The sequence below is a fragment of the Scomber japonicus genome, chromosome 10 (genome assembly GCF_027409825.1).
Source record: "Scomber japonicus isolate fScoJap1 chromosome 10, fScoJap1.pri, whole genome shotgun sequence".
Lineage (NCBI taxonomy): Eukaryota > Metazoa > Chordata > Actinopteri > Scombriformes > Scombridae > Scomber > Scomber japonicus.
Window position 1 is genome coordinate 29,506,767 of NC_070587.1, and position 17,680 is coordinate 29,524,446.

A 17,680-nucleotide genomic window follows, 5' to 3' on the forward strand; every position below is an offset into this window, starting at 1 on the left:
AAAATGTTATGGCCCTTTTCCTGTTTTTGCTCCTGATGCTCTTATCTTTTTTCCAACATTTTGGTGTCAGTCATAACCAGCAGTAAATCTTCCTGCAAAACAGGCCTTCTGGGAATAAATGTGATTATTAAGGTTCATAAACCATGGGACCTTGAATTTATTTGAAACCGTACTGTATAATTTCAAAAACACAAGGCCATCAATAAGATAGAAAGCACAAGTCTTCTTTGTTAATTACTTGAACTGACCTGAAGTAGTACAGATAGATTTTCCGATGAATAGCTCCATTTCATGTTTACTGAAACTGAGCTCTGTGATCCCTAAAATCCTGACTCATAGGTCTCTTATGAGGACATTAATTGTTCTCATGTGTAGAATTAGAAAAGTCATGGAAGGCTTAGTAATCATGTTATGCAAGTGATTCATCTCATGTTCAGTTAATCAAACCAAGATAGATTATTTCATTTTAGAAGTCAAATGAATGCAACTCACTTCGATGCAGTTTTGTGCATTTATACTATATTTGGAATCACTTATGTCACATTTAGCTAAGATTTTGTGTACCTGTGTGATTTTGCCTGTCACAGAGCCGCTTCGCTGCCCCCTAAATCAGCAGTTCGTCAACAGGTTCCCCCTCGTTAATCCAATTAGGCTAACAAGGTAATATGTGCTAAACGTGATGTCCTATTGTATTTGGACAGTTTAGGAAAGTCACAGGCACCACAGCTTAACGTTGAAACCAGATTGGAAGTTTATTAATTTATTCATCTGTTTATTTAACAGTGAGAATACAGATAACATTGTAATGTACATAGGGCATCAGGCCAGTTTTCTGTTCCCTGTTTCTGTTCATTCATTTAAATCTGTGTTAAAACAGACAAACTAATGAGTTGTTAAAACCGAATCAGGACAGAACAGAACAGATAAAACAACCTTTGTACATCTGTATACTGTGAAATGATTGTGTATGTATGTAAGTCATGCTCATTCCGACTAAGTGTGAGTCCAGGAGCAGGGGAGAGCAATTTGGAACCAGTTCTCAATGGGGACTGGTTGTCGATTCCCATTGAGAACTGGTTCCATATTGTCCAATCTATTGGAGTCGTAGCGTCTTAGTTTCTTAGTTCCTTTTATCAATGTCAGCATGTTGTGCACTGCAAAACAATGACATCAAGCTCATGCGTCTACAACCTGCAACAAGACATAAATATAACAAATAAAGCATCCAGAATAACCAAGAAAAAACCTGCTGCTGACCTGATACTATGACCTGGTCAGGCTGCAGGGAGAGCTGCTGTTTAATCGGTCTGCTGCTCGAGCTAATGGAGCTAAATAACAGATAGTGGACTATCAGCTGTTTCCAACTGGGGCTAATGGGTTAGCTGGCAGGCCGTTGGCTCACCACACTGCAGTAAAGTACAGTAATACTGAGGGAACTTTTTTCTGTTCAGACTCAGTGATAATAAAACAGCTGCGTTAATGGCTACTTTTTTAAGCAGAATAAAATCTTATAGACTTCCATCTCGAAGTTGAGGCAGTCACAGCTGTTAATCAAGAGCCATATGACAGACTTCAAAGCTACTTAAAGTCTTCAAATCTTATTAACGGAGCATTAATGTTCAAAATGACCACCAGCAGGCTTATTAGGGGGCTCTATCTTATTGATTGAGAGCATAATGGCTCATTGGTTGACTTAAAAATATATGGAATTACACTTTAAGGTTCCTCACTGGCTTCATCCTCAAGCCTTCGTGATTGCTGCCTGATTGGTACATGCTAGCACGCCCAAAGCAGCTCAAGAGTTTTCATAAGCTTTGCCTCTTGGACCAGGAGCATCATATTTTATTGGCTGTTTTAGATTTGAGGCAGCTGATAAAAGACAGTACAGAGTTGATTGAAAACCTCTGTAAAGTGTTTTCTCCTTGACGACAGACAGACGGGCAGAGTGGGAGTAAAAGTCCAAGAGTCTTTGACACACCATGAAAGCATCTCACATCCCCTCTCTCTCTCTGTCTCTTTTTGTCACCATCTCTCTCTTCCCTCACTTTGCCGCCTCGTCCTCCTCCCTCACTTTGGTCTTTTTTGGCTTTTTTTCCTCTTTGTTCTCTCTGTCATGTTGTGTCACTTCTTCACGTCCCTCGTTACCGTGTCTCCTCATCATCTCGTCGCTCTCTCTGTTTAGCAGCAGTCATTACTGTCTGTTTTCCAGACTGCACAGTGTGTATGAGGAGGAGGAGGAGGAGGAGGGGGAGGAGTTGGTCTTGTTGAAGGCTGACTACTCTTCTCAGGAGATTCACCCAAACACAGCACTCATCTGGACAAACTGTCACTTAATGAGTGTATTGCTGTCAGGTGTGTGTGTTTGTGTGTGTGTGGTAAAGCAGTAGATGGTGAGTTTGACTGTTTTTATGTGCACATAAAAGAGGTTTGCTCTTTTTTATTCCCGCTGAGCTTCGAGCATTTAGTGTGTAAAATATTTTTGTGCAGTTATAGTAAAGCCTGTTTCTTTATATATGTGTGTGTGTGTGAGCGTGGTTTTGGCATATTATCCTAGTCAGTTCAGTTGATGTGTTAAACAGCAGTGGATTGTGGGACTGCTGGAGGGATTAGCCCTAAAACGACCCCGGCTTGAAAGAAGTAGCTCGTCGCTGCTGCTGCGCTGGAAAACAAAACCTTCAACAAAATGAATCCTTCCACCTGTCAGACGCCTCCTGGGTAACGATGACAGGACGGTTTAGATGAAATCTCAACAAGCATCCATACGTATGTGCTTTAGTTTGATAGAGTATGTCTAATGATTGGTTTTATTGGGGAAAAGTCATGCTGTCACATTTACACAATTCAACATCAGCTGGTAGTGAGATTCAGCAGCAGAAATATATCATATAAAGCGTCATATATCCAAATTAAAACCAGAACTCATTTCGTTAAAAGCTGATGAAATATCTGCATCGATATGGTCTCTTTGTGTTATTTTATTTCACTCTTTGATTCAGAAATGTGAGTTTTGCACAGTGCTTCTTGCTGGATCTTGAGTTTCTTGGCTCATATTTTACTGGCAAATATCAGGTTTTGATGTAATTTCCTCAAAGTCTAAGATCTTACTTTGGAGTTGCCTTTCTTTGCCTTATATCTTTTCAATAGTCGTACTGGGAGAAATCCATCAAAGAGCAAGTAGAGAACCCCAGTTTGTGTTTTGAGTTTCTGAACTGGAAAAAACGGAATCTGTGGCTTTAACAAACTATTATTATCATCCCTCCCTGCTCAAGCCTGTCTCTTAGAAATTATTCTTACATACTTTGTGAAAGAAATGTAACTCCACCCAAGCTAGAAAACCTTGTTAATGAACATTGCATGAAAAGTGGCCACATTACTGCTTACAAACATATGACTTGGATGGAAGTTGGGCAGCAGGGGTCCAAAAAGCTAGAAAACCTTGTTAATGAACATTTATACCAAGTCACAAAATCTTCATACTTGCAGCAACTAAAGCACAACTAATCTTTTTTTTACAGTGATGTTTAGGCTCGCACATCACTCGGTTTAGGTTATGGAGAGATAATGGTTGTGGTTTAATACTGATCAAGTCAAAAGTGACCTGCACTTGTCAATCTTGGCTGTCTAAGTAAAATCCTGAATACATCATTATATGCCACCTAGAGTTTTTTCATTTTTGCAACACTGTACCTGCACCACAGGTGTGCAGTATACAATGAAGTACAATATGACCTAAACAAAGCTATCTTGACATCATCAGTACACTTATTGAATTTTCGTGCAAGCATGTTGGCTTGTGCATAGAATATTCTATTAACCTTAACCAAAGTGCTTAATGTTGCCTGATAATAAACACACACAGGACTCAGGATGTGAACCTTGGTCTCTGGTGTCAACTTTTAACGTCTTGGATTCCTGCTGCCCAACTTCTGTCCAAGTACACTAAATAAATCCTCATTGCCTGTGAACATAATGCAGGCAGTGATTTTGTTGCTAATGGGAACCGTTTTGTAGTATTTCTATCAGGGTTGGCATAATGTAACAAACTGGAGCACTTCTTACTCTGACAAAAATGTTCTCCATCAGGCATTATCAAGGCACTAAGTAAGATAGCAACATAACACATTTAGGAGTCTGGACTTGACCAAAGAACTTCTAGAGGACTGTTTGACTCACTGAAAAATCTGTGAAGATGTGTAAAGATTCTCTCTCCAGTTTTATTGTCTCTCTTCAGATGATTGCGGTGTCGCTTAAGGGATCTCTTGAGCTCTTGTGCTGATTAATTCCCACTTTGCATCATGATGCCGTAAGATCTGACTGCTGTTTTCCAGTAATAACCAATGACTCACTGCTCAGTTTCCATGTAAGGGACTAGTTGGAAAAAAAGAAATATTGGTTTGTTGAAATCTCAAGATTACAAAAATGTAAAAGTACAGTTGAGTTCGATTTTCCCTCGTTTGTTCAAATGAGGTTTTTTCTTTTCTTTTTAAAGAATTGGCTGTTTTTAATGGTTGCTTCCATGTTTATTATACTCTAACGTTGACTTAATGTGACTTCAGTGATCAGGCATGTGATCTGTGGACTGTACAAAGACATCTTGTGAAATATAGGAGGTCAAGTACATGAGTCAGATTGTGGACAGTACACTATGTTAGTTTCCTCCTTGTTTTTCTGCAATTTGAAGATATTAGATTGTATGTCATCATCGTCTAAGGGTGTGTACATTTTTTTTTGGATGTTTGTCCCAAAATCAGACATCACGTCATCGAACTTGGAGGTGGAGATCACAATAAATAAACTATTTTTCTTGTAAATGGATCCTCCCCTGAGTGGTGAGGAGATATTTAGAGATGAACAGATTAAAATTGGAGAGGGTCTCGATCTGAGCTTAACTTCAGTTAGAAAAGATCCTCCCAGATATCCTAACATATGCCATTTAGTGGAGGCTGTTAACCACCAAAGCTCCTTACCAGGACCAGGAGTGCACGCATTTATTCACTTCGGGTGTGCACGGTGGGAAGAAAAGCCCCAACCTCTGTGACATGAATGAAAATGGTCTGAGAGCCTTTTAAAGAGTGCAGAGGATGATGATGATGATGGTTATGGCACTAGTTGTATATTAAAGGATAAAGCTGGTTCTATATTTATTTTCCATTATTAAAGATCATTAGATAATTTTCCTCTGCAGATAAATGTGTCATGAAGAAGAATCTTTTCACCCTAACTTTCTATTGTTATCTAAGTCTATGTCACTTTACAGGAATGACTGGAACATTGGCCTCCATAAAAGACCATAAAAAAGAATTTGTATGCTAAAAATATACATTTAATTAGTTATGAAAAACGCAGCCCTATTGCCCAATTTTAACCCTCAGCTGAATGAGTCAGTATGAGCTCAGGTATTCACTGTGTGTCTAAATTAATTCTGGGAAATGTAGCAAAACAGTAATGCAAGTAGAGCTAGTTTCTATTTTAAGCTGAGCAGCCTTTTATTAGCCTTTCCATTGTTTTAACTCACACTGCACATTTTAATCAGCCTTTGTGCATGGCCAGAACCTGTGTCTTTTATGTTCACACCCTGCAGGTTTTATCTAGTGATAATCCCAGGCGGGGAATTCTGGTCCTCTGAAATGAAGCCAATGCGGAAGTAATTTAGAACTGCATTCTAGCAAAAGGCCACCAGGGGGCGACCGTTTTGGTGTCAAAAGTACTTCCATCTCTATACAAGTCAATGGAGAATTGACCAACTCACCAACTTCTCGCTTGATTTCTAACCTCAGTAAACGTTTTCAAAATGTGTTTATGGTCTCAATCGCTAGTTTAAAGCCTTCTTTAATGCAGTATGATGTTCATTTGTGACATTTTGGCCTGATTTAATATTTGACGATAAAGCAGGGTATGCATTAGGGCGTGGCTACGTCGTGATTGACAGGTTGATTGACTAATGTCCTCGAGATCCAGCCCTCGCACCCAATCACAACCTCCCCGCTCCGCCCACGGCCCCGCCTCATGCCCATATAATTAGAATCTGTGTTTTTATTTTTCCCAGCATGCACCTGAAATTTTCAAGATGGAGCTGCCTAGATTCAAAACTATTGGCTTCCGAGCAGCACCGAGCGCGCTAATCCCCATTTAACCCCACTTTAAATACAAAGTTAGTCCTCAGACTGAAATGAACGGACCCCTCCTGTTGGGGTGGGGGGCGAATCTAGTGGGTATCTGACCTTATGAGAGGCCAGCAATGTCCTACAGGTCTGGGAGTGACCTAAAATAGGAGAGAGCAAGGATGGGTATAATAATAACTTAGACATAAATAAAAATGCAAATACAATTCTGCCCTGGTCCAGGTGTCCTGACCCATCCTGGACCCAACCAAAGATGCCTCGGATGGTTTAATACAGAGAGATGGTTAGAAATGCTGTGCAGTGACAATATAACACTATATCCATTAAGTTTGGGTTTAATCACAGTCAAAGGACGGACTTTGGCTCATGTGAGGCTTCCAAATATGCTATGTTTTCACTTCTGTATTAAAAGTGCCAAGTCGTAATGACAATCAGAGTTTGCACATTGTAATTACAGTTTAGAAGTTGGCATGGACGCCTTTTACTAGCTAATAATTACCATAACTCCGATATGACGTAAATGGCACTACAACAACCTTTTAGGTGCGTTGAGTTCATCCATTCTTGGCACCATTTTTGATGCTATTTTTCTGGCTCTGTCAAAGGAAGATGAAATGAATGAATGAAATTATACTTCATGTCACCTACAAAGCTCCAATTTCTTTCCAACCACAAAACTGGACCTATTAGAATCGCTAAAATAAAAGTTTTAAAGGTTTTGAACCAGGTTAGATTTCTGTGGTATGAAAGCTGCTGGCAAAACTTGATGAAATTTGAAGGATATTGTTGGATTTAGTCTCTTTAATTAAAGATTATAAAAAGATAAATCGCATCAACCTTATTAGTTTAATTTGGTTACAGCAGATAAAAACACTGGTATTACCATGGTTTATGTGGTGATTGTTTTTAGCTGTCACTCATGATGAAAAGCCTCTATGGTGTCATCTTCACATATTTACTACATTCTTACAACCGTTGAGACGCTGTCTTGTGTACGTCTCCTCAGTATCACCCCCCACCCCTTTCCTTCTGACATGGTAACCCCAAAATCTCCCAAATCCCTCCTTCTCCATCCCACATAATCCCTAATCCCAGCTCTTTACCATTCAAGTACATTAGTGAATTATTCCTTTAATCCAAAGGGGAGCGGTCGTAAAGCAGCTTTCTGCATGACTCAACGAGCCGCCCTCAGATGAAGTAATCGACCGGAGGATAAGTATACAGCCAATCACGTCTCGTTTTAATTTCTTTCATCCGTCAGGTCAATGCCAGACTCTGTGAGACCACTCTGCCCACCCCATAACACCAAAAGACTTTAATTTATGATGTCATGTCTTTGAACTGAACTGGTTTGTTTCTGTGGTGTAAAATACAAACAACAGTAGATGTACTTTAAATGTCTTTACTTCTAACTGACAGCAGATTTTAAAGAAAAATAATGATCCCAACTGGTTTATTTTTCAATGCCTTAATTGTTGAAATTTTCATAGTAATGGTTTTGCTGCCCACGGTGGTTTATGTGAAATCAGTGTTTTCTTCTTCTTCTGTTTTCTACATGTACTGAACATGTTTTCAGTCTTATTTGTTCAGAACACTGGAAAAAATCATCTATGAGTCCCCTAAAATAGTCCATTAAGGATATAAATGCATTGTCAGGTTGTGACTTAGTAAAATGCAACAAGCATGCACAAAATTCTCTCTGCTTTCAACATAGTACACTCGTCTTTCTTTGCTCTGATTTGTGAGGTGTGGGTATAGCAGTGAAAGATGGCTCGACCAGGACAGAGTATCTCCCAGACGAGCCCTGCTCTCCAGTAACAGGCTCATTTGAGAGTTTGAAGTTTTTCCAGAACTGATCGATACAAACTGTGGTTTGTTTTTAGAGTGAAACCATTTTCACTTCATTAAATTTGCAGCACTTTGTTTCTCTGCTCTGCTCTGTGGGGACTGTCATGCATCTGTGCTCCGGGTCTCACAATCGATCCGTGAGCTTTAAAATGATAACACCTTCATGGTTTAAAAATGCATAATCCACATGAATAATTTACCTTATTTCTGTCTTGTAGGTATGAAGTGGATTCTAAAATCATTATTTGCCTTTAAAACCTTTGAAATAAACTTTTTCTTTTCTTTTTCTTTTTCTGAGGTTATATTTGTACTTAGAAACCTTTTGTTTCTGTGTGTTTACAGGGAACGTTGTGGGGATCAATGCCACTGAGCAGGACAGCGCGGCCAATGTTACCTCCCTGCTTAATGAGGCAGAAGGGCCTGTCAACAAGGTCGTCGTCCCGGTAACCAGGATGAGCAGCTCAGCCAGTCCCGACACTGTAAACCCTGTGACCGTGAGGGCGGGCCGCGTCCCCCGTGCCGGTGATGAGGAGGAGCAGAGCAGCGGCATGTTCGGTGAAGCGGTGGTTCCTGTGGTGGAGGAAGTGGGTGTTGCAGCCCCGCCTCAGCTCAGCCCTGATTCGGCTGAGACGGAGCACCTGCTGCCTAGCAACCCGCGCAAACAGGAAGTCATGGAGGGCGAGGAGGAGGAGGATGAAGAGGAAGAGCGTCTGCCACACACTGACCCACCTTGGATCCATGCCAAGGACACAGCCGTGTTTGACCTGGACCACCTTTTCACCACCACCGCCCCGCCCTCACCTTCCACCAACCCCTCTAACTTTGACGTCCTCCACGTGGACTTCTTTGACCCTTCCTCTCGCGGACGCAGCCTGGACCTGGCCCCGCCCCCAACTTCATCACTGGCCCATGAGCTTCAGGGTGGCGACCCGACCTCCTGGGCGATGCCGGACAACTACGACTACATCACGCCCTACGAGGACGGCGTGTCCCCCACCGCCGATGAGTACACCTACAGCACCACGACTGATGCCTACGAGAGCGACGAAGACCTCCGGGTGTCTGCTGGGTCTCCAGCTCGCTCCAGGCCCCGAGCCCCAGGATCAGGCTCCTTAGTCCCAGGGAGCGCAGGAGCTCCGCTACCAAACATCCCTGTGGCGGCTCCTCCAGCGGCCTCACCTGTGGACGGGTCAGACGGGAAGGGGGGATGCCGTGTGGGCTACCAGATGGTGAACGGAAGCTGTCGCTCCCCCTGCGACATGCTGCCCAACTACTGCTTCAACAACGGACAGTGTTACCTGCTGGAGGGAATGGGAGTCTTCTGCAGGTATGATGTGACACAAACACATACACATTCAGCTTGTGACACAAGCATTTACTGAAGACTGCATTCACAAAACAAGCCATGTCCACACAGTGATGTATAGCCATAACTTTCAGATATGTTGCATGAAAACTGTACTCATAATAACTGTAATAATAATAACTTTATTTGTATAGAATATAATAAAAATATTCTAAAAACATGCATAGGACAGACTCAAAGCAATAAAATATGATAAGAATAATAGAGAAGTTATTTCCATCACTTGCCAACAATCCGATACATTAAAGATACATGTAAAGCTAACAACACAATACGATTCAGATGCAAGGTGATTCAACACAATGTGATTCGAAGAATTATGCTAGGCAATTTCATATAATACAGATAGTTTAATTTTATTTCTTAAGCATACAACAAATCATAAATGAACTAAAAAGTATTATACTGTTTTTTTTTACCTATAAAAAAACACTTAATATGCTTAATGAACCAAACAATTACTGTCAAAATATCCACTTAATTCCACTTACTCCGACATGTGGAACAATTATTCAGGAGAGTGAGTTCCACCTGGAACATTTTGGCAGCACACCACGTAGCTGTAGCATGCTGGTGAACTTGAGAAACTCAATCTAAATATCAAATTATTGGTCCCTTCGAAATAATGGAGGCATAGGGTCTCTTCTAATAATTATACATCGATCAATTTTACTGATACAAAGATGTTTGAAAATGATGCATTGCAAGTTCATCCCAAAATGCATCCACAGTACACTTCAGTTTGAATGTTTCTGCTGGTGCAACGATGCAAATCGGTGAATCTTCTCATCCCAGAGATTCAAGATTCAAGATTAATTTTATTGTCATTCAGCATAGCATCAAAGACGCAAAGCAGAACAAAATTTCAAGCATGGCTTCAAAAGAAATAAGCAAAGTTTCAGAAACAATCAATAAGCCAATAAGAGTCAGGCATACAGACCACATATACCACAACAGTAAGATTAAAGAGGTCTTCAGAGGTTTCTTAAAGGAATTTCCTGAAGTTGCATGACGGATACAGATTTAAAGACTTCTGTGAACCATGACATGAATGTCAAGGGTGTATGGGAAATGGCGTTGGACAAAGGCCATTAAAAAATATAAATATCTTTGTCTAAACACATGAAGCAAGCCACACAACATACTGTAATGTTCAAACGCTGGGTTTTAGTTATGAGTCTAATTACAAATGTCTATAGGATTTTGAAGTATGTTTCTTTTACTTCTGGAACAATACTTTTGGTTTCATTTTGGCTCTGTTGTGGTGCAGATTCTCTAAAAAGTACGTAAGTAGCTCCATACTAACTCCATGGCAACAATGCACCAATGATGCAAATACAACAGTGATATTTCAGTCTGTGGTGCGGCTAAGTCTGCTGTAAAAAATTCAACCGTTTTTAAAATGTTTAAGAACTAAAGCCTTGCAGCTGTGGCGGGCTTAATCAAGGTCTCTCATTTGCATGTTTAAATAACAATAAATACATTCTGCAGCACAAACAGAGTCGTACAGAGCAATCAGACAAAGTTCTGTCCATGAAACTCTCTGGTCAGAAACATGTGGAAAAGCTCAGTGCAGAATAGGAACCAGCCCGTTATTGCTATTTTTAACAAGAACACTTTTATGAGCAAATGTCTTCTCGTCTGCCAGGCTGTATTCTGAGATTTGGTTTTCCTCTGGGAGAGCCGAGGCCTGTACTACGAAGCTGGATTAACCTATCCAGGATCTCTCTCCGTTACCTGGGTTGACTTAACCAGATCTTCGCAGTCCAGGATAAGCGGTACTACGAAGCTGGTTATCAACTCAGTAAATCAACCCAGGGTTTTACAATCTGGATCTCTGCGCGTTCACATAAAGGGGAGGTGTTTTCAGCGTCTGACCAATCACAAACATGGAGAAACCCTGCAGAGCAGACTACTTTACCATGGAGGAGCAGACAATTATTCTTCAACAATATGAAGAATTCAAACACATCATCCAGGCCAAAAGCAACACTGTTGCTGCAGCAAAAGCCAGGAAGGAATGCTGGCAGAAAATTGCCGACTCTGTTAATGTGTAAATTCACGAGATCATACAATATTAATTTATCAGACAATATAAACGGACACTCTGATCACACAATGCCACTTTATTACGGCACAGACGTTTGGGGCAGATCGATTCCTCAGTGCCCTTCCTCTCATAAGAGACATTAAGTTAGTTTAATATTCAACATTCAAAATACAAACCTATTATGCGCTTCAACCATTTGAGTGAATGATTTCAAACCAACTGTATAACATACAGACTAATATCCCTCATGTACGGTGGCCGAGACCCGCCATAGCTGCAAATAAAAGTAACGCTGCAAACAAAAACAAATGCTGCTGCAAATAAAAAGAAACGCTGCTGCATATAAAAGAAACGCTGCAAATAAAAAGACACACCGCAGCAAACAAAAAAAACGCTGCAAATAAAAAGAAACGCTGCTGCATATAAAAGAAACGCTGAAAATAAAAGAAACACCGCAGCAAACAAAAAAAAACAAAAAAAAAAACACTGCAGCATATAATTTAAAAAAACGATGCAAATAAAAAAAGACACAACGGAAGTGGATTACCGGGGACTGTTTTTGCCGAAACACCGGAAGAAGAAACAACAACAACAGGACTACGAATTGGAAAACGAACTAGAAAGTAAGTGAAAATGGTAGTGTTTGAGGGTGACTTGTCTGTTTCAGCCAACATGGGGATGAGGATCGGAACTGCAGACACTTAAAACACGCTGTTCCGCCTACGGGACAGGTCGTAGGTTGGGAGGTAGCCACAAGTCCTTCTGAATGTTTTAAACACCAACCCTTAAACATATTTATTCATGCCGTACATTGTTAGAAAGCATAGGTTGCCCTGATTCATTCAAGACCACTCACGAATTATATTGGTTGCTCATAGCCGTAATAGTATTCAGCCACTCAGTTAAAGTAAAAACAGCTATAATCTCTACATACCTTCAAAGTCTTCCCTTTATCCACAACGATCATCTTATGACTCAGGACTTTCTGTACAGCTCGCCAAGTATCCATTCTTGTGAAATATGAAATCCGTTTCCATAACATCGAAATACTTTCCTCAATATGTCCATGTATTTAGTCCAACACGTAACGTAATAACACAAATAACAAACCATATACGGTCCCTTTTACGTCTTTTCCTGACCTACACGTACAAGCAACAACAACAACGACAGTAATAAGCTGCTGGAACTATGTAGCCGTCAGTTGTTTCCACTCTCGTTAGTGGTCTCCCCGTGTTAGCCGAAGCTAACAATACACCGGCATTCTCCAGTTCAACTTCAAACCTGGGCCTACATCGCCTGACCAAATAACACATTAAAAAGTACATGTAGCGACATTAAACACTACCATTTTCACTTACTTTCTAGTTCGTTTTCCAATTCGTAGCCCTGTTGTTGTTGTTTCTTCTTCCGGTGTTTCGGCAAAAACAGTCCCCGGTAATTCACTTCCGTTGTGTCTTTTTTTATTTGCATCGTTTTTTTTATTATATACTGCGGTGTTTTGTTTTTTTTTGTTTGCTGCGGTGTTTCTTTTATTTGCAGCGGCGTTTGTTTTTATTAGCAGCGTTTTTTTTGTTTGCTGCGGTGTGTCTTTTTATTTGCAGCGTTTCTTTTATGTGCAGCAGCGTTTCTTTTTATTTGCAGCAGCGTTTCTTTTTATTTGCAGCAGCGTTTGTTTTTGTTTGCAGCGTTACTTTTATTTGCAGCTATGGCGGGTCTCGGCCGCCGTACTCATGTGCCTCAAGGATTACTTTACAAATATATATTTTCGTCAATTTTTTACAATTACAATAAATAAATACAGTTATTATGCTCCCTGACACTTTGATCTCAGGATGTCAAACCTACAGAATAATATCCCCCACATGCCTCAATGATTATTTTTTAAATATATATTTTGGCCAATTAAAAAATTGCATCTATCACTAAAAACTCTTTCTCTCCTAAGCGCTCCTCTCACGATCCACACCAATGTTGACAGGATCTTTTAAGAATGGGCAGGTCATTTTCTAAGAGAACTGATTGGTCAGGAGGTGGTGCTTTTGTACTCATTGATCTCTTATCCAGAGCATAACCTGCTCCGGAGCAGGTTAGCCGTTCAGCATAAGTTACCATGGTGATTTACCCCGGTAAGAAGTGAACCAGCTTCGTAGTACGGAAAACCCAGAGTTAACCCTGAAGTTATCTCGATAAGAGAAAATCCAGCTTCGTAGTACAGGCCTCTGGAGTCATGAAAACTGTATACAGACACACACAAGCACTGAAACTGAAATACAAGCAACTCACCCACACGTACACACACACTGAACTGCATATTGATAGTGTTTTCATCTTTTGCATGCTACCCTGTCCCATTAGTATATGACCTGCCTTCCAGGCATCTGCCACAAACTGCAGTAATGACTTTCCTCGATGTCCGACCCAATAGTGTGGTGCTGTGGTGATAAATCTAGGTGGAGGTCTAAAGTCAAATGGATTAGCGAATCATTTATGAAAATATGGTGTAAGCCACAGAATGATTTCAGCTCAATATGAGTCCTCTGCCAATGCATGTGAAAGTCAACAATCACAGTGCATCTGTGGATGAAAATGTCCCGATCTGTGATGAGAACAGCTACACAACATGCTGGGTTCAGGATTAGGGCTGCTGCAGATGAGGGGGAGGGTGATGATCATTTCATGGTGTGTTTTCACTGATAGCTTTCCTGATTTGTAATACAGAGTGCTGTCATTCACATTGTATAATTAATGGAGTATGAACGAATCAATGCAAACTATAGTGTCCAAAACTCTTTGCGGTGAAGAGACATGATACCCAGTGCAATGTTGTGGCTTATTGACATGTTTTTAACACATACTGGGGGTGTATTGTATGTTAAAGAATCACTGTCCGTTGCATGAAGTTGGCCCTTATTCGACAGGCGATTGTGAAGAGGCACACAGAAAACAAAGGGAGAAAGAGAGAGAGATGGGTATGACATGCGACACAGATCCCTGGCTAGGATCAAACAAGGGATTACAGTACAGTTACACATTACCCATTCAGCCTCCAGGACACACTATATGTGCACATGTTCAATGATTATCTGTTCTCTTGTTAGTAAGGACAATTTCTAAGCACGTGTATAACTTGTTCTATTCATGGTTTGATACATGAGGCTCCAGGTTTTTTGTGACAGTTCCTGAGAATTAAAAAAAAATAAATGAAAAGAGGCTTCTTTCTACAGCTGCCAGTTTTGTGCTGACATTCAACATCCACACAGGAAGAAATCCATCATACAAAAGGCCTAAAGATCGATTTACAGCGTACACTCACTGTAGCCTTGCACTGCTGTTTTATCACGTTCTCTTTTCAGTCCGGTGCAACAAAACTAAGCTCAAAGAATTCTTAAAAAGTATTCTAGTAACTGAAGTAGATTTTAGTAGTAGTTTAGGGGAAATAGCTGCACCAAAAAACATGAAAACGAAAAAAAGAAAAGAAATTTACACCTGAAATACAGTGCATATAATAGAATTGAATAGATATAACAGTGTCAGAGCTGAAGGCTGTTTTTGTTGGCGTGTGTGTTTGTGCTATCAATCATATAAACAGAGGCTTCACACTTCCAAATGGTATAGATTTTTCACACATTTCCCCGTAATTATGAAATGAATGAACCAACCAATCAGTGAGGAGAAAGCTCTGAAATTATGGAACAGCTGCACCCGATTAACATGCAGATTTATGGACGCCGGCCTCCTGACTGAAGCTGATGAGGGAAATATTAGATTGGCTGACTCTGCCAATGCTGTCATCTACACACCACACACACATACACACACACACACACACACACACACACACACACAGAAATACAAGATACATCTCAGTCTAAACCATAATTAAATATGAGACACTGAAGGCCTCATGAGATGTTTAGACCAACCCAGATTTTCCTGCTCTGAAATAACAAGGTGTTGGATTTATGTCTCTACACAGCCCCCCCTCCTGCTCCCCCACCATCCCAGTTCACCACCCATAACCCTGTGACTCCACCTCAAGGTTATATTCACAGCATGTCTCCACCCCCCACCCGCCCCATTCAACCCCCTGCAGGCCGATCCCACTCACCACATACTGTGATAATGACCCTGATCCTCCCTGACCTTTAACACCCTCCACAAAATTGCAGGATAGATGAGAACATTGTTATTCGAGATGTGTCACGAATTTAATTCATTATATTTTCCTCTTAGGGAAGGGAAAAAAATCTGTTTAATGTGTGATGGTTTAAGATCATTTGTGACAGCTGAAGTATGAGACATTAATCAGCATAAACCAAACAGCTGATTTCTACTACTAAATGTCAAATTTGTTTTAAATCAGTTTGAAATATGTCCTTTAATTAGTATTTTTCTTACTAGATTTTAGAAACTTTTAAGACCCGTTTAGCAACCAAAAAAACGCCTAGTGACAACTCATGAGACTTTTTGTCAGACCCTATATACATAAAGAATAATAACAGCTAATGATAATGATAAAGGTAGTTATTTAAGTTAAAACTTTAGTTTCTTAACTTTGATTTTTTAAATTCTTGTACATATGTGATTGAGCTATGACGTCACAGATATGCAAATTAACACGTGGCATCATTTTAGCTTGCTAACTACTTAGAAAGTTGGCTAGATGGGTTTCTAATATGCAATGAATTCAACCAGTTTAATTAAGAGATGTATTTTAACCATCAGCTCCTGTCTCATAACTATCTGTAAAAGTATATATTTGTGTAGATGTTTATTCTCCCAACAGATGTTGATAAAAGTGCTTTTTATCAGTGGTAGGTTATACTAGCTGCAATTGTTTTCAGTCTGTTCCTATTCCAAAGTCATCCCTTCACGATGGTTTGATTTTGGTCAAAAGTGCAAATTTGTGTGTCAAAGGTCAAAGACACAGTTGGCTACAGTAGTTCAAAACGGACAATCAACTCCAGCATATTATCAACATGCATGGTGACTTTATTAAATGTCTGCATTCAGGTTAAGCTGCATTCATCAGGCATGTTACCTTCTTCATAGTTCAAAGATGCAAAAAAAAAAGGAAGGCCATGGTCGCGATTCTAATGAAATAAACAGAAAGTAAATGCTAGAATGAGCGAGACAGAAGCTCCTGATAGTCTCAACTATGTTCTCAAACACCATGTCAAATAATTTGGCTAATGATTATTTGATATTTCCATAAAAATCTGATGAATCTGACAAACAGAAGATAATTTGACTGACTGAATCCAACAGAGCTATTCCCAACCAGTAAAATCATTTCAGTTTAGTAATGATAAAATGTTTAAGCTACTCATGTCGTCAATATACTAACTTTAAAATTAAAGTTTAAAACAATGATGACACTAGGATGAATATTAGTAATCAATAATTAGACATTATTAAAAACACAGAAATAATTATATTTAGTGTAACCAGTGATTGAGCTGGAGGAAAATCACCACTATATCAAATGAACAGCTTACAAGTGTTATTGACTGTGGGGAAAAATGGAGCAAATCTCCCACAGCTCTGTTTGAAAAAAAAAAACAAAAAAAACTCAAACATGATCCAGGGCAGATTTAGGGCAGATTAAGGGCCTCAGTCAGCAGATAGTAGCAGTGATGAACCTCCTGAGAGTGAATCAGTTGATGACTGGAGAGAGAGAGGCGTTTGACTGCTGGGCAAAAGCGCAATATGGGTCAATGGAGCGCTGGCACAGATGAGGACCAATATGTTCCTCTCTGTGTGTGTGTGTGTGTGTGTGTGTACATGTGTGTGTATTTAGGCATGATTGAGTGTCCGATTACACATGTGGCTGAGTTTGTGTGTACATGTGAAACTGTGAGTTGACGTGTGTGCTCAGTGTATAAATGTATCTGTGTGTGTGTGTGTGTGTGTGTGTGTGTGTGTGTGTGTGTGTGTGTGTGTGTGTATTTAGGCATGAGAGAGTGTCCGATTACACATGTGGCTGAGTTTGTGTGAACATGTGAAACTGTGAGTTGATGTGTGTGCTCAGTGAATAAATGTGCATGTGTGTGTGTGTGTGTGTGTGTGTGTGTGTGTGTGTGTGTGTGTGTGTGTGTGTGCGTGTGTGTGTGTCGGTGCGTGCAGCTGAACCTCAGCTGCTTCATACATCAGGCCAATTCAATTACAGCAGGATGAATGTTTGGACTTTTAGCCGTCTGCAGTAAAACACACGACCCTTTGAAGTACTGTTTACTGACCTCAGACCAGCCTGTCGTATCTCTTTCTTACTGACAGAAATACACACCTGGG

The 17,680-nt window shown here is 40.3% G+C and overlaps 1 protein-coding gene across 1 annotated transcript in view; it reads left to right on the forward strand.

Moving 5' to 3' along the window:
- cspg5a (chondroitin sulfate proteoglycan 5a) overlaps positions 1-17,680 on the forward strand; it is a 67,918-nt gene that overhangs the window by 14,460 nt on the left and 35,778 nt on the right. The window contains exon 2 of the mRNA XM_053327307.1: positions 8,313-9,297. Coding sequence (XP_053183282.1) covers positions 8,313-9,297 — 985 coding nt within the window. The remainder of the gene's footprint in view (positions 1-8,312; positions 9,298-17,680) is intronic.